Here is a 17964-nt window from a genome sequence, read left to right as displayed (position 1 = left end):
CTCTTCAATCTACTAATGAGGATACACTCTTAGAGTAAGTTTGATGTTTCACTCCTTTACTGTGAATCAGTCCCCAGCAGGGAAAAGCCATTTTGATTCAGGAGAGTAAATGTCACATGTGTATTCATAGTAGAATTTAGAAGACCAAAGAGTTTTTGAACAAAAGATCTCAAGCTGCACAGCAGTGACATTGCTGATGTGAAATATGAAGGAAATACAGGTTACATATGTACCTTAGCACTGTTGCATATATTAACTGCTTGAAAAATCTGCATTGGCTTGTATAAAGAAAAAGTGATGTGGGAGTCAGGAGGACTGGAGGACAGTGAATGGATTTGTTCACTGAATTTCCGCTAGGGGGAGCAATACACTGCTAAAAGGATGATCTGCCACCATCTTAAATGGGAAAAGTTGGACTATTCTGATCTACAACATAATAATAATTCAGTTTTCTTTCCTGTGTTGGCAGAGTTCAGAGTTATGCTGACCTGAAACTGAGTTCAAAATGAAAAGATAACTTGGAAGAAATTCATTGTTGTATACTTTTTATTGACTATGTCCATATGTAAACAGTAGCAGGGTGCTTGTTTCTGATTTTAAGGAGTTATATTGAAGCAATAACTGAGGATCATCAGCCCAGGGAATGTGGCTGAAGTTCCTTTCTAAAAAAGAAGCATCATTCTTCAATTCTTGCAGAAATGATTGATAAACTGAGAGTGGACTCGTCCACGAACATTTTTACAATGCAAATTCAGTAGTGCATAGGTTTTTAAAGACTGTCTTTGTATTCTACTTTGTCTCAGGTTGCAAGCTGCTGTATAAACAAGATTTTGCAAGACGGTTAGGACTGAGATGTGTTACTTGCAATTACTGTACTCAGCTCTGTAAAAAGGGAGCCAGTAAGGAACTTGATGGAGTAATGAGAGATTTTTGTAGTGATGAGTGTTGCAGAAAATTTCAAGACTGGTACTATAAGGTAACAGTATTAAAGGTAGTATTTCAAACGCGTGAAAAAAAACAAGTCAATACATACACTATCCAAGATGTGCAAAATCTAGATACTGCTATTTACACAAAGGTATTTTATAATGTAATATGCAGCTGGGAGCCTGGGAGGTTAAGCTGTTGGATCAGTTCTGCACAGGGAAGGATACCTGTTGCTTCAGTCTAATATTCAAAATGTTGTGTTTGGCAGGGGGGCATTTTTACAATGTTGGCAGTATTCTATCTAGAGACCATTTCTAAAATGAGACTTGATCTCTGGACTTTGAGTTCATTCATTTGACCATTACACCAAACAACATCTTAAGGATTATGCATGCAAAGTTAGCATTCGTGGTGCATTTTAGTCACTTTATTGTTATGGATCCTCCCCTTTTCTCTTTGCATTTCAAAATTTATCTTGTACCTCAAGATTTCTTTAAAAAATGAAAAACAAACTCTTAAGATTTATTCAATAGAACATTTTAATTGACTATCATCATACTACAAGTTAAAAAAAAGCTTTGCCAGGGAATTCCTTCTATGGATATTGCTATTTTGTTCTTTGCAGGGAACTGCTGATAAGCATAAACACCTGTTTTGAATGCTATTTACAACATAGGCATTGATAGTTAATTCTTTTTCATAAGATCTCTAGTTAATACTTAAATTGTTCTTTTAAGGCTGCAAGGTGTGACTGTTGTAAAACTCAAGGAACGCTTAAAGAGAAAGTTCAGTGGAGAGGGGAGATGAAACATTTCTGTGACCAGCATTGCCTTCTACGTTTCTACTGTCAACAAAATGAACCTAATATGGCAACTCAGAAAGGACCAGAAAACTTACATTATGGTATGATACTTCCCCTAATTATAGTAGCACTGTACACCACTTATCTTTAATTCTGTGAAGTACACCAAGCAACATAAAGCTTCGAGGTTTGCAAAAGAGGTCTTTTAAGATGAAGAACTGGAGCAGCCTTTTATTGTGAAGACCATACAGGATAGTGGCTGACAGCCAATAAATGGAAGTTGACCCATCACCCTAGTGCTAACCATGTGGCATCATTGACCTGCCTGGTGAACAGACCTGGCTGCTAAAAATAGCTTATCCTTGGTTTTAAAATTGGAGCAGGCATACTGCTGATGCTGGTATCATCGTTTCATTAGAGATTAGCAACTTTCCATATGTTGAAGGAGCTTGGGAGTCTAGGCAGTTGCGCTGGAAGAGCGACTGGGGGAGAGTTGCTTTGCTAGCACCCTAATAACACTTTCCGTTTGATTGCTTTATGTTGCGTAAACAGTGGTAGGCAACCTTTTTTGGCCTATCTGTGAAGATGCTGGTGGTCTGGCAAATGGGGGGCAGGGTGTGTGTGTGTGTGAAGGTTGTACTTGACCGGACACACTTATAGCAAGCTGAGATTCAGTGACACTGCCAGCACCTTAGACACTCACCCAAGACCTGGCTTGCAGTTGGGTACGTCCAGGAGGTGACAAGACACAATCCACACCTGTAGCCTTCTGCTTTGCAAATATCTTAATTGCAAATCAACCAGATGGCTCTGTTGCAGCATGGTGAAGGCTGTGACCTTTTCTCTTTAAAATGAAAACCCAAAATGAAAGGTTGCTGGATGGAATTGAAAGTAGAAAAGAGAGAAAAGCAAATTGTGTTGGCTGACATTACTCCAGTGTGGCATTTAAAGACACAGGATGTTTGCTCCCGTTAGGCTGTCATAACATTCTCTTTTCCTAGACAGCCACTGAGCCAGAATGATGGCTAGTCATGCTGTAGCTGAAACTCTACACATCCTGGTCTGTTTCTCCTTAGATTGGTGCTGATGGTGCCTCGGGAGCTTGTCTTAGTTTCTAAACTGGTCCTGCATGAGGTCCAGCAAAATGTTCCAGCTTGCCATTGTTCAGCATGGGGCCAGGGGATTGCCTACCCCTGTTCTGTAGCTGTATGTAAAAAAAATGAATTATATTGATCTTCCATGCGCTTTCCTTTGTAGATCAGGGTTCTCAGACTCCCCGAACAAAAGTCACGGTAAGTACTACACAACTTGCCCAGCAAATGTGTCTGGTTCCTTAATTGTATTTACATGCACAGTTTAAAATTTCTAATAGATGAATGTGTACATCTACATCTTTAGAGTGTGAACTAGTGTAGAAACTGTTTTGCTTATGCATTTCCCCTTGAAGTTGGTGGCGGAAGCTGCTGCTGGATACAACATTCTTCCTATCTAAACTAGCCTTCCATTCCTATTCCTTTTGTTTAGAAAGAAGAATGGGATTCAGGTGCAGATGTGCACACACAGAGCAACCCCCCCCCCAGCTGTTTAGCATTTGTGGATCTCTGTATTGGGGCAAAATTGCACCCACAAGGTTGTTGTGGCCCATCACTTTAAAATTTAATAATCTGTGGGAGAGCGAGAGAGATGAATCAGCATATAAAACTAATCTCATTTAATGTTGGAATACATTAATGTTGCAGTATTGGTACAGACTGGAAGCATGCAAGCGGCAGTTCTGTTTTGTGCTGTATGTGTAAAGTATACACGCAGCTCAACACTGACAAACCCTCTTTGATTTGTAATGCATATAAATAGCACAGTATTTTCAACTATATATATGTAAGAACTTAAAATTCAAGCAGCAGCCAATAACCTACATAATACCATTTTTGGCATATAATAGGTTTTAGGGAAACTTCAGTGTTAGAGAAACATTTTTCTTCATAGCATGTGTTTTGCGCATGGGAACTGCTCTCTGAGAATAAGTAGCAAGACATTAATTTTCTCTTCCAGTTCTTTTCTCATATTTTAGAAACACTATAATGCAAATTGCATAGAAAGCTTATAGGGTTGGAAGTCATTTTGGGGAGGTCTGCTAATATTTGTTGATTTCATTAATTACAGGGATCGGCACCACCTCCTTCCCCAACACCAAATAAAGAAATGAAGAACAAAGCGGTTCTTTGCAAGCCTCTGACAATGACAAAAGCCACATACTGTAAACCCCACATGCAAACAAAATCTTGTCAGACAGGTAATTGTCGAATGGAAGACACAATTCTTATATTGTTATTGGTAACAAATTAATAATTTTGGTCATTCCTGGTACCTAACAATGTATTGCCTTTCATTTTAGATGATGATTGGGAAAAAGAATACGTCCCTGTACCTGTTCCAGTACCTGTATATGTACCAGTCCCAATGCACATGTATAGTCAAAATGTTCCCGTTGCTACAACTGTTCCTGTTCCAGTAAGAGAGATTTCAGTATTAGTTTTTCATTTACTTTATCTGCTTAAGACATAGCTTAGTATTAATGCATGCTCTCATGTATGGTGGCATTCAGAATGAGCCTCAGAAGTCTGAAAAACTTGCATGTCCTTCCCGCCCCCCTTTTTCTTCTCCTTGTGCTTGGCTCATAAACTGAAGGCTCCCTGGTTTTCTTTACAATCTGTTTTGATGTCCAAATCTGGCATTTTTACAAATTGTGACCAGTTTGTTTCCTGCAGACCAGAACTCTGAATTCCAATCATGAGATAGGATCCCAGCTTCTGGGCAAGAAACAAACCACAGTTTATTAAATTGCTTGATTTAAACATCACCACAAACTATGGTTGTTTCTAAACTAAGAAATCTTTAATCTCGTTGTGAGAGGAGACGAGGAACCAAATGAGCCAGGCTTGTTCTCATCGCTGTCTCTGGTTTAATTACATCTGAACTCATCTAATACTGTGTAAAGCTGAGCTGCAATGCTCTTATTTGTTGCTATTCATGTTGTTACGAATAGCTACAAAGTATGACTTGTAGTCTATTAAGTTATGAATAGAGTTATGTTGTTAGAATGACTTGTAGTCCAGCTTGCCCTGCTGCCTAGTGAAAGAGCACTTCTGCCCTTTTTGTTGGGGGTTTCTGCTGACCCCTTTTTGCCACGGCAGCTCCCCATGCCCCATCCTGTGCTGTTCCTGAGGTCCCCTGCTGAAGACAGGTTTTCAGCAGAGGGTTGTAGTGTAGGGGACCACAGCAGGAAGGGAGAGCAGGAAAGCCGTGCTGTGGTTAGTTCCAGTGTGCAAGCCTACAGAAATTCAAGATAAAGGACAAGATACCTCTCTAAATTTATATAAGTGCTAAAAGTGGAAGAAAAAGCTAGGCTTGGCAGCACTGTGTTGTCTGTTATGTCTCTTCTATCCATTAGAACGTTGTATAAATTGACTTTTTCTTTCTCTCTTGGACTGATGAAGCCTGTTGCTGGGCTTCAGCCATTCATCCTCTTAAGGGGCTTTTTCTGGGCAAGAACCTGTTTCAGATGGTGCCATAATGCTGTCTTGTGTGTGCGCATACAAACCGTCAGCTGGATGCAGTTGTGTATTAAGTGCCGTAAACAAAGGGAAGAAGGAAATTTATAGGATGCCTGAAGAGATTTGTGGAAAAGGAACTTTTTAAATGCAAAGCCTAGGCACCAGTTCCTCTCTCCAATTCATTTGCTAAAATGATTTCTTGTGACATCCCTATAAATGGGAGCAACAACAGCCTATTTTTAGAGACAAAATTGAGGTCCCAAACAGTGCGATGATGTGTTGAAGGTAGATGCAAATACATTTGGAACTTTTAAAAATGTGGTTATGCATAAGTAAATGTTTCTGTATCGTTTCATGATTTTAAAAATTGCAAATCAACATTTAGTCCCTCCTGTGCACACATTTTAATGGCAACAACTTGTTATTAGGGGTGTGCACGTCGGGTTTCCAATTTGGGGGAAATGCCCAAATCGGACCCGATCCGTAAAGATTTGGGTTTCCCAAATCAGGGCAGCATGCTGGCCCCAATTTGGAAACCCCAAATAAAGCTTTCCGAAGAGATTCAGATCACTTTGGGAAGCTTTGGGGCCTTTTTAAAGGGCTCCCTCCCACCACCCCACTTATCTGGGCCTTCCCAGCGGTGGCAGAGGCGGCGGTTGCAGTCTTCCCTGCCACACAGCTGGCTGCGGAGGCGGCGGCTCCGGCCTTTCCCTCCACCCAGCTGGCCGCTACAGCGGTGTGGGCGGTGGAGGTGTCAGCTCCGGCCTTCCCCACCGCCCAGCTGGCCGTGGAGGCGGCTGCTGCGGCCTTCCACGGACAGGTAAGTGTGGTGGGGGTGGGATGGGGGGGCTGGGAGACAGCTTCCCCTCCTCACTTCGGTATGCTCTAAATCTTTATGGAGCGTACCAAAGTGATTCAAATACCCAAATCCGAAGTGGCTTGCTGCTTTCGGGTTATTACAAATCATTTTCCGAAGCAGGAAACCCAAATTTTTTGGAGTGCACACCCCTACTTGTCATTGCTTTTTGCTTGTTTCTCATTTTACAAAAGATGGCAGTAGGTAGAACTGCTTGGCATTAATTATGGACTTGTCATTAGCAATAGTAATAATTTAATAATGCCTATATTAGGTACCAGTTCCAGTTTTTCTGCCCACTACACTGGATAGCAATGAAAAGATACTTGAAGCAATAGAAGATCTAAAGAATAAAATCCCTTCCAGTCCTGAGGAAACTAAAGATCCACCAGCTGCTACAGCAGAACAGATGCCTGCAAAGAATGAAGCAGCAGAACCTGTAGAGCTGAAAAGTATGTCTTAATAGATGTTTTTTCAAAAGTTCAGTGGTCAATTAGCCGCTCTTGTCCATGTGGCTAATCCTTAGTATTTGACAGCAGCCCCCAAAGTTACGGGATGTGACTTTTTCTTATGTTTAAATGTACTTTTCTAATAATAACATTAATGATAATAATTGATGTTTATACCGCCCTTCAGGACAATTTAACACTCACTCAGAGGGGTTTACAAAGTATGTTATTATTATCCACACAACAATCACCTTGTGAGGTGGGTGGGGCTGAGAGAGCTCTGAGAGAACTGTGACTGACCCAAGGTCCCCCAGCTGGCTCCAAGCCGAGGAGCGGGGAATCAAACCCAACTCTCCGGATTAGAGTCCTGCCACTCTTAACCATTCCCCCAGACTGGCTCTCTAGGGTTAAGTAACAGGCTGTGACTATAGTGTAACTGTCTTAGACTTTTTTTGCCATGTTCACATCCTCCTTTAGCCTCCCCATGATTTTGAACTAACTACACTTATGAGACTGTATTAATAAGATTGTGAAGGGAAATAAAATAAAACAACTTTCTTTGTTTAATTACAGGTGTAATAACTGAGGTAGAATTGCTTAACTCTGAGGCTGAAACGCAGAGCAGCTTGCCAGATATTCCAAGCAGCTTGCCAGATATTCCAAGCAGCTTGCCAGACATACCATATGAACCAGACCTTGATATTGAGGTTGATTTTCCCAGAGGTTTGTACGCTTTTAAAAAGGAAATGCCTAAATATTGATGTGGGGCAAACTTCTTTTAAAATGCCTGTTGTCATCCCCTCAGGAAAACTATATTGGAGTCTTAGGTTTAGATTTCTCTCGAACCCTTTCCAGTGGCCCAGAGCAGTTCTGCTTGCATGTTTTCATACACAGAGGGGATGACAGTATTGTCAAGTGACCAGAGGCCCATCTGGTTCAGCTTTTTCCAACAGTCAGCCAGTCAAATTATTCTTTGGAAACTCACAAGCAAGGGCATGCAGTTGATGGGTTGTCATAGTGTTTCCCAACTTTTTTTTTTTCTATGGAGGAACCTTAATTAATTTTTCTAATCGCAGAAACCATGAAACGTTTACAGGCCAGGAAAATGTCGATGGCAGGAAGCGTGATTTAATTACTGCTAAATTATTTAATTTACTTTTATTTTTATTTATGTCATTTATAGTCTGCCTTTCTCACTGAGACTCAAGGCGGATTACACAGTTCGAGATTAGTACAGTCATTTGTATGTTCGGTGCTCTGTAACAATATAATGAACACAACCACAATACAGCTAAATATAACCTTAATAACTGATATTTCAAGAGACATTTGAGATTTTTTGCAGTATTTCAAAATAATTTCAGCTATATGTTCTGTATTTTACATGAAGATGAATGAATAAAAACATGTCTGATGTCACCCTCAGCTTGAAATTTCCTGTCTGGCAAAGGATGCAGAGCTAACCACCATCCCAAAATCCCTGTCACAGAACTAGGGTTGCCAGGTCCCCTTACCCTCCTGGCAGGAGAGGAGGACCTGGCACTCACCTTCTGTTTCCTCTTTGTGCGCACAGAGCGCATGTGCACAGGGCAAGCACACTTCTGCGCTTTGCATGGGGCCCCAGTCAGCCCTGTGCAAAGCGTGGGAGCACTTCTGATGCAGCAGAATGACATTACTCCCTGGAGTGACACTGTCACACTGTCCCAAGAGCATGCCCTGGAAGTCTATTCCCCCACCTTTCCCCCCTGCCAGCCAGGTGAGTGGTGGCAGGGGCGGAGGGTAGGAGTGGGGGGTCCCCCTGCCCCCACTGGTGGAACAGCAACCCTACAAAGAACTTATTTGTACCAGAAGTTAAAAGAGTGGAAATATTAATGGGGTCCTCTTGAGAACAACATTTTTTACTAGAAGCCTATCAACTATACGAGAAATTTAAAAACAATAAGGAATTCAGGAAGAGAAAAGAGGGGCATTGCTGTAGGTCAGCTTCTCCCCCATCCCTTCTGATCGCTGTTTCATGGACAAATAACTCTGGTATTGTTGAAGGTGCAGGGGGGTTACCGCCAATTTTTAAAAAACTTTTCAGATTTTTCTGCATGCCTATGGGTTTCCTGAGTTTGCAGAATCCTAAAATGTAGTTGGGGTGGCCCCATTTTGCGGGATTTTTTATCCATGTTGGGTCACCAGTGGTGATGAGATGTAGCAGTGGGGGGAAAGTAAACTTCAAGTTAAGAGAATTAAAACAATTACAGAGAGTGCTGATTCCAGCTGTAGGTTGGCATAGGTAATATGTGTTGAGAGAGAGAGAGAGAGAGAGAGAGAGAGAGAGAGAGAGAGAGAGAGAGAGAGAGAGAAGAAGAAGAAACTAACAAGGGCCAAATTGGAATTAAGTAAAAAAAATTTCTGGTTGAAGTGAGGAATTCTAGAGATCTTTTGTAGGCCAAGGAAGCACAGCTTAAAATAGTTTTCTTTTTAATGACAACATGCCTTATGCCTCTAAATAGAATGTTAGCTTTATGCATTTTCTTCAATAAATGCCAGTGTTTATGGACAATAGGTTAATAAGTAATGGTTCAGTTATAAATGCCATGACAATTTTAGAACACTTGGTAGTTAAACGTTTCTTATGGAAATATACTTCTGTGCAGCAACAGAGGAACTTGATACCGAAAGTGAATTTTTGTTGCCGCCTGTCTTTGGAGAGGAATACGAGGAACAGCCAAGACCTCGAACTAAAAAGAAGGTATAGTTTATATGATTGCTGTGTCTTCTAAATAATTCAACATTGTATTGCAAATTGATCATTATTATATGGTTATGCCTCATTTATTATAATAGCCTGAAGTCCTGTTATGAGGAAAGGTGAAGCAGCTGCCTCAGATGTCAGATGATACAACTCACAGGGAAAAGTTCATGCTCTTCAAAAGCCGCACTGAAACAGCAGGAAGCCTTGTAGTAATGTGGTATGGTTCCTCTGCTGCACCCTTACATTTTAGTAGGGCTTGCAAGGGGAATTTCTAGGTGGATTCCAACACTATTAAACCTTGACGTGGATGGGGAGGGTAACTAGAAGCCCTAGAGTGATTTGTGGGCCCTTAGTACATGCTGTACAGTACCCGTATCCTGCATTCACATACGTGCACACAAAACTACATCTTGTGTTGTATGTTTATAGTCAATATGCATTGCCAGCACATAATGACAACTGTTAAATTATTCTATATGTATCCCACCTTCTCCCTAATAAGGACCAAAGCATGGGTATATCTCTCTCGTCTCTTTCATTTTATCCTTGCAACAACCCTGTGAGGTAGATTAGGCTGGCCCGTGATCACCCAGTAAGCTTCCATGGCAAAGTGAGGATTTGAACCTGGGTCTCCCAGATCCTAGTTCAATGTAGACAGCTACATAAGCTTTCTACTATGTTTCTTTTACAAAAAGTAGTTTTCTTGTTTCAAAGCAGAAGCTTTAGCTAGATTTCTAACGATTTGTGAAAAATTCTGACTATTTGTAAGATGATGATGATTATGGTGATGATGATGATGATGATGATAATGACAACAACAACAACTGCTCTTATATACCACTCTTCTAGACAGATTAGTGCCTCACCCAGAGTGGTGAACAAGTTAGTATTATTATTATCCCACAATATCAGAATACTTCAAAAATTGCGACAGACTTTCAGGCCCATTTCCAGTTTTAGCACTTAAATGTTCTTGCACATGAATATTCGGGTGGAAGTTTCATGGCAAAATTTTACAAATCTCCCACTGCCAGCAGCATTTGTGATTCTCCCAACACGGGCAAATTGTGCAACTCTCACTTTGTGTGGATTGTCTGAGAAGACTGGGGAGGCTTGGGGACAAAGTTACCTCAGTGGGAAAATCCATTTATTATTGGGTAAATCTGTGTCCAGGTACTTTCTTTGCTTAGAGAAAGGAAACAGTAAATGGTAATTAATTTTCCTTTGGGGATACCATGCATCAGACTGTTTGTGACAATGTACTACAAAGGACAAAGCAGTTGAACTACTAACTTTTGAGGTTTTGCAACAAAAAAATCACCTGTGATAGCAAATTACCCCAGAAATCCAGGATCAAGGCTATGCAAAGGCAAGGTAGATTTTCCTCCCCAGGCTCCGACATAAGTTCTGGATAATAGCCTATGATAGGATTTTGAGGAGAAATATGTGGTACACTTTCCCTGATTGCGGGTTCAGCTTGGATATTTTGCAGATTCTTGTGTCTTTTTATAACCTGCCCTGAAGAACTTGTAGGCCATGTAAATTTGGGGGGTTCCTTAGTGTATGGTGAGTTTGATCTGCCTTGCTGTGGGACTTGTACCCATTTAACTGGGTGTAAGTTATAAAGAAAACGTGGAATGTGGATGAATACATAAATAAAACTACTTACAAACATTGAAAGCCAATTTTAATTGAGGGGGGAAATGCTATTGCACTGATAGCACTATGTAAATAGTAATTGGGTTGGGTCTAATGATTTAATTTCACTAATAGCGATATATTTTTTCTGGCATGTGCGGCCATCTTCTGATGCTAGCAGATGAAGCCCTTAGCATTGGCAGAGGCTTGCTTGGACCAGAGGAAAGCACTGCTGTTAGTGAAACGGAGTCATAAAATTCAACCCATTGTATATTTTTACTACATATTTATGCTGGTGTTTTAGGTGCAGAGTGGTTTGTGAAAGAGATTGTAGTGTAAGGATTTAACCAGTTGCTTTCAGCTCATGAATTAAAAGTGTTACATTGGTCTTCAGATATCTGGTTGACAGCAGGTAGTTACAGTTTTACTAGGCATTTGTTCATCTGTAGTAGAGAGTAGAATTGCTGACTGTAAGTTCAATGTTAATAAGCAGTGATATTTACAGATCTGTTTTAATGGCAGGGAGCGAAGAGAAAAGCAGTGTCAGAATTCCACTCTCAGGATGATAGCTCTGAGAATTCAGAGTGCAGTTTTCCCTTCAAGTATGCGTATGGTGTAAATGCATGGAAACACTGGGTAAAAACTAGGAATCTAGATGAAGATCTGCCAGTATTAGATGAGCTGAAATCAAGTAAGTATTTCCTACTTAGCTATAAGTCTTAGGTCTAACAGACAGCCAGTGTGCTCCAGTAGAGTATGTGCTGAACTTGAACCTGGGTTTGATTTCTGACTCTGGGCTTACTGGGGTGGTTTTGGGAGAGATGCGCACAGCCTTGGCTTCTAATCAATAAAATTTGAGTTATGGCAAGTTACCCACAAAGCTTCATTATGACTGCAAAGTAGTTAATCTGAAAAGTGCTGTTGAAATTGGCAATTATGCTGAAAATCTCTCTCTACTACTTGCTTTGTATTTCTGTTGGATGCTGTACTATGTTTTTCTACATCATATAGTCTTCTGGAGGATGCTTATTTTATTACTGAAGTATTACATTACATGATGCTCTCTTTTTTTTTTCATTTCAGCAAAGGCAGTGAAATTAAAAGAAGATGTTGTATCACATTCTCCGACTGAGCTAAATTTTGGATTGGCACACTTTGTTAATGAAATCCGAAGACCAAACGGAGAAAACTATGCACCTGACAGCATCTATTATCTGTGTCTTGGGATTCAGGAGGTAAATCACTCCCCACCCCCTTAATGCATTGTCTGCAGGACAGAGATAAACTTTAATTTGCAGAGCATGGAATAGTCTTTTTGAAGTAATGTCTGATGTATGATAGGAAGCAGTGCTTTATTACACCAATGGTAAGATGCCCATCTAAAATGTATTAACAGAAGGCCTGATGGTGATAAGAATCTACGGAAATGGTAGGTCAGAGGGAAAAAAGCAGGTAGCTTTTGTTTGTTTCTGAGGCTGCACTTCCATCTGCTGAAGAGATGAAGAAATTGTAAAGCTGTGTAGTCCCTGGGGGAAAGAGAGGGGGGATTCCCTTCCTGTACGGCAGATAATCCCTGTCATAAAAGGATTGCAGATGCTTGCATTTTTGTGGCCCAGTGTGTTGAATAGTGTTGAACCTGGACCAAGCCAGTTCAAACTTCCATTCAGTCATAAGCTCCATTACTGACCTTAGGTCAGGCAGTATTTCTTTGCCTGACCTGCCTTGTAGAAGTGTTCCCCCATGTATGCCCTTTGCAAGAAAAGAGGAGAATATAATCAATAAAATGTGCACTGTGTACAGAGAAAGCATTCATTGTTATGGATTAATCTGGCAGCTCAGATTAACCCCTGGAACGGGGTTCAGCATTCCAAGAGTCACCATTTATTTAGAGCATCTATTCTTGAATTAGAACTCAGTGCTGTAGTTCTTTCTATGTGAACTCTCTTCAAACCTATATAATAATTTAGGAAATCGGTAGAATAGTGTGTTTGTGCACAAACCGTACACAAGTAGATATGCTCAGATTGTGGAACTAAAAATAGCCCTCTTCAAGTTACTGACTTCTGATTCAGTCTTTGTAACAAATACTAGCATATCTTTAACTTTCGAAGGAATATTTTATACATTAACAGACCTGAGAGATGCTGAACTGAAATAATTGTACTGCTTTTTGTGTTGCTGCTTTAAAAGTGAATGAAAGATTGCACGTCTCCTACAGTAGTTTCATTATCTTTGTTTGTTTTAACTGTACTGAACTGAGTGCCCCTCTCTCTCTATAGTATCTCAATGGAAGCAATAGAAAAGATAATATCTTTATGGATCCAAATTATCATGCATTTGAACAGGAATTAAATAAAGTACTCAGAAGCTGGCAGCCAAGCATACTTCCAGATGGTAACTTTTCTTGTCATAGTTGTTTCTGTCTGTTCTTTGATATTATGTAGCAGTTCAGAGATGAGCGCAATTTTAAAAAACTCATTTTTTTGTTTAAATTGTCTGCAGGAAAAGCCTAGCTTGGTTGTAAATTTAAATACCCCACGGATAACCCTCAATGTGTTAGGCTAAGGAGTTGGGACTATGGAACTTTCATGTCAGACACCTCTGAGACATGTGAATAATTTAGTTCCGTTTAGGAGATGATGACATAACCAACTTTTTAAAAAAAATCTGCATAGAAATCCAAATTCTAAATCTTTCATTTAGAATCCAGCAGATTTACTTGGACTTTTTATATTTAAACTCTTTCTTAATATTCTTCGCCTGTCAGGTTCGATATTTTCTAGGGTTGAAGAAGAATATCTCTGGAGGATAAAACAGCTAGGATCCCACTCTCCAGTTGCTCTTCTGAATACGCTTTTCTACTTTAACACCAAGTATTTTGGCTTGAAAACAGTGGAGCAGCACTTAAGACTTTCCTTTGGCACCATTTATAGACATTGGAAGAAAAATCCTCTAACAATGGAAAGCAAGGCTTGTCTTGGATATCAGGTTTCCTCTCTGTGTGGAACAGATAATGAAGGTACTTGTAACATTGTATCCTGTAGCAGCATCTTTATTTAGCCTACTTGGTTGGGTGTCCTTGGTTTAGAAGCTTTTAGACATTCGTATATTTGTTTATTTACCTCATTTATAGCCCACCTTTCTCACCAAGACTCCAGATGGATTACAGTTAGGGAGCTAATTTGCTCTTCTCAGGTAGCAGCAAAGTGGTGTTTACCTCACCTGAATCAGAGGCCAGCATTTAGTTTCGGCTCAAGTTCAAGGGAAGGCATGGACTTGTGCTATTTAGCTTTCATATGTCTCGTCCTCAGTAAGAAGGGCAAAAGGAGTCTTAGCTAAATCTTGCAAAACAAAAAAGAAATCAGGAACCAAGGTACATGTGACTGAATGATAGCCAGTACCTTGTCCCAGTAGGACATGGGCTTTGTTCATTCACCCAGGTCTGATGCTGTCATTGCTGTGCCTCTTGAAATATTTACGGTTTTCTTAATTCTCCTCCTGTGCTAGAAGATAAAATCGCCACCAGAAAGAGGAAGCATGAAGATGATGAGCCAATATTTGAACAAGTTGAAAATACCGCAGATCCCTCTAGATGTCCTGTGAAAATGTTTGAATGCTACTTATCTAAGAGGTATTTGTTTTCTTTCAGTTGATGCATTGTCTGTGTTGTAAAATCTGAAGATTTCTTAATTGTTTGCAGTATACATTAATAGAGATTTTAAAGCCCTCTCATAGGGAGGCAGACTGCTGCTTTCAGCAGACACTAACTGAGCCAACATTCATTCTTCCCGTACTTGCCCCATCGAAACTGCTGGTCGGTGGCTTCTCATAAAAAGACTTAACGCTTTAAAAACACACACTGTAGATTTTGTTTAATATAACTAATGGCCTTGTCGGGGTCCTGGCTCCCCCTGGTGCCAGCAGGCTCCTCTGCCGTGGCACTGGCAGGTCTCTGGCCATTACCTTCGGGGCCGGTCCCTGCTTCACACTGCCCAGACCGCCTGGTTGGTCTGGGTAAGGCCTTCCAGCCCCTGGTGGACTCCCCCTTGAGGCCTCAGATCAGGCATAGGGGTGCATGAGGGGAGAATCCCTCTCCTGAGTAGTTGCCCCTTTTCCTCACCTGGAGGACTGACCCTTACTTCAGGGGCAGAACCTCCACTCTCCTCTCTGGCCAGGAACTTCTGTCCACCTTATATCCCTCCCTCCTAAGTGATAGCCCTCCCCCCACCCCTAAAGCCCACCCCCAAAGCTAGCCCCATGGCCCGTGCCATGGGCAGCCAAACAGCTTGCCCTCATGGCCAATCCCAGGGCTTTACCCCAACTCTCCCTGCTTCCTGCAGCTTGGACCGCCTACCCTCAAGCCCTCCCAGCTCCTCCCCCCGCCCCCAGCCAGAAGGGGCCAATGCCCCTCGGGGGATGCCGAGCTTCTCTCGGTGGCGGCGAGGCTCGCGCCAACTTCCGGGTTGTTGGCGCCCTCCGCTTGGCTGCTTGGTGCGGCCGCGGCTCTGGCGCGCTGGCCTTTGGGACGGCTGGCACTCTTGCCCGGCTGTTCCCGCTCCTCCGGCGTTGCGCCCGGCTGCCCTCCGGTCGGGCCCCTCTGCGGGGTGAGTGCCTTGGGCTTGTAGGGGTGGGGGTCGCCAGTCCAAGCCGCAACCCCGGCTCCGGACAGGCCTGTATCCTACTGTTCCACGAAGCAATGTTTGAAACCTGCCTCCAGTGTTTGAAACCTGACCCTTCCCTCTCAAGAAGGAGGGGCTGCGGCTCAGTGGTAGAGCATCTGCTTTGCCGGCCGGAGGTCCTCAGTTCAATTTCTGGCGTTTTCAGTTAAAAGAACTAGGTAGCAGGTGATGTGGAAGACCTCTGCCTGAGATCCTGGAGAGCCTCTGCCAGTCTGAATCGACAGTACTGGCCTTGATGGACCAATGGTCTAAAAAGCCAACAGGGGGAGCACTTGGCATATATTGGAAAGTTCAGGTCAGCGAAGGAACAAAACCCCCCACTAAAGCTGAATATTCTAGCTAAATTTTTTATATAGCTTTAAAAAACCCAACACCATTCAAGTCCTTGCTCTTAAATTGCATTGGTGAGACCATTAGGTGATATTAGATGGTATTAATGAGTTCATTAATGCTCTTTCATTTTAATGCATTTCCGAGAAATGTTTAAATCTGCAACCATATACTGCTACTATCTATGTAAGTATATATATCTAAATATTTATATGCTGCTTTTCTCCCAAGCAGCTCAAAGCAGTTTACATTTTAAAAACACCAATATGAATAAACAGCAAACACAAAAGAATTCATTTCACTCCAGGGCTGGTCCTAGATCCATTTCCTTAGCTCACCTCAAAGCCACTGTCTAAGGGTCGAGTGAGCCCTTTGGTTCCTTCTCTTTGGCTGGTGCCAAAAAGCTTGTTCCTCTGGCCTTATTTAGGCTTTTAATATGGAAGAGGAAGGGAGACAAATGCTCAGCCCTGTTCTTCCATGGCTGGGTGCCATGCTCCTGTAGTCTCCTGGCCTGCTTAAATATGTGCAAGTTCTTTATGTAAGGTAGTACTCTGCTAACCTCTTTCTTCTCCCTTCTAGCCCACCGAACCTCAGTCAGAGAACGGATGTGTTCTATTTGCAACCAGCCTGCCGTGATTCCTCAGATGACCCACTTTGGTACACCTCCGCCTCAGTGGACCGCAATACTTTGGAAAACATGCTTGTACGGGTTCTTTTAGTAAAAGATATTTATGAAAAAGACAATTATGAACTGGATGAAGACATGGATTAAACACTTCCCCAAACCATTTGTGCGGGGGAAACACACACACACACACACACACAAACACACACACAAAACAGCATTAGATAGTCAAGCTGCTAGACTTTTATTATGGAAAAAGAAACATTTCAAGTTTACTCTTTGTTTTAACACGTTTTGTAGCAGTGTACCCTCAGCTGGGGTATTACCATGTAAATAATCCGTGAGCGCGAAAGTGGCCATTATTCTACATAGTGGTTTTAGGATACTTAACAAACACATTCATTTTTTTTAATTATTATTTATTTGGTTAGGTATGTTTAACTTTTTACATTGCAAAATTTGAATGAGAATGTGCCATGTGTAATTGGGGGAGGGGGGGTCATAATAAGCAACGTCTCGTTTGCACAGCTTCCCTGTTGCAGAGCTTCCTTGAAAGAGGGTCTGGGCTTTTACTGGGTTCTGAAGCCAGGTAGTTGTGTATGGATAGCACTACTAAAGTTTAGAACTTGCTGTGTCTTTCAGAATTTTTTAAAGAAATTGTAAACTAATAGGTTTTTTACTCTTAGTTACTGAAGCCTTATGAGGTTATTTAGAGAGAGGGTTCCATCTTATGTACCAAAAATAGACGGAAGAGAATGCTGTTGATATTGATGTACTGTGATGTGGATCTATACTGGTGAAAACAACTTTTTTCGGTTGCCCTTATTAAAAGAGAACCTTAGTATCCTTTTCTTATTTGTTCCTCTCTGAATTGCCCTTACAAATACATTGGATAAGAGTGCCAGCTTGAAGACATGCAAGCCATTTAGTCATATGTGTATCTTTCTGAAAGCAATGTAACAACTTTCCATTATATTTTCACCTTATTAAGTGATGGCACCTTGCTCTCCTTAGCTAAAGAGACGATTGCCTATTGAAAAAGTGTTTTGTTTCGAAGTTTCCTTTACTGTCGGTCTTTGATTTGCTGTGCTTGTGTACATCTGAAAGATATGCACAGGCTTAGAGAACTTGCAGTGATATCTGTGCGAGGTGAGCATGCGCACAGATGAAATTGAAATTCACAGCAATTTCTTCTTTCCCTTTTCACTGTTCATGGGTACAGTCACCAGAAATGTTTGTTGTGCAGTCAGAAGTTATGAAGAAGCAAAGCTTTCTGTTTCACCATTCCTTCCTGTTGTGTACAAAGCATCCCATTCTTTCTTTACCTTTGCTTGGGATGCATGCATACACCATGTACATGG

General features: G+C 41.5%; 1 protein-coding gene across 3 annotated transcripts in view; it reads left to right on the top strand.

Moving 5' to 3' along the window:
• Positions 1 to 17452, top strand: part of ZMYM2 (zinc finger MYM-type containing 2) — a 72047-nt gene extending 54595 nt beyond the window's left edge. For all 3 annotated transcript variants that reach the window (XM_054973447.1, XM_054973448.1, XM_054973446.1), the window contains 14 exons: positions 804 to 976; positions 1665 to 1830; positions 2987 to 3021; positions 3893 to 4022; positions 4125 to 4240; positions 6414 to 6591; positions 7162 to 7311; positions 9234 to 9328; positions 11492 to 11660; positions 12053 to 12204; positions 13249 to 13363; positions 13737 to 13988; positions 14477 to 14600; positions 16558 to 17452. In XM_054973447.1, coding sequence (XP_054829422.1) covers positions 804 to 976; positions 1665 to 1830; positions 2987 to 3021; positions 3893 to 4022; positions 4125 to 4240; positions 6414 to 6591; positions 7162 to 7311; positions 9234 to 9328; positions 11492 to 11660; positions 12053 to 12204; positions 13249 to 13363; positions 13737 to 13988; positions 14477 to 14600; positions 16558 to 16750 — 2048 coding nt within the window. In that variant the 3' untranslated portion in view covers positions 16751 to 17452. The remainder of the gene's footprint in view (positions 1 to 803; positions 977 to 1664; positions 1831 to 2986; positions 3022 to 3892; positions 4023 to 4124; positions 4241 to 6413; positions 6592 to 7161; positions 7312 to 9233; positions 9329 to 11491; positions 11661 to 12052; positions 12205 to 13248; positions 13364 to 13736; positions 13989 to 14476; positions 14601 to 16557) is intronic.
• The last annotated feature ends 512 nt before the right edge of the window (positions 17453 to 17964 follow it).

Source organism: Eublepharis macularius, chromosome 3 (assembly GCF_028583425.1).
Source record: "Eublepharis macularius isolate TG4126 chromosome 3, MPM_Emac_v1.0, whole genome shotgun sequence".
Lineage (NCBI taxonomy): Eukaryota > Metazoa > Chordata > Lepidosauria > Squamata > Eublepharidae > Eublepharis > Eublepharis macularius.
Note: the sequence above shows the minus strand (reverse complement) of the source record. Positions and strands in the feature narration are given on the sequence as shown.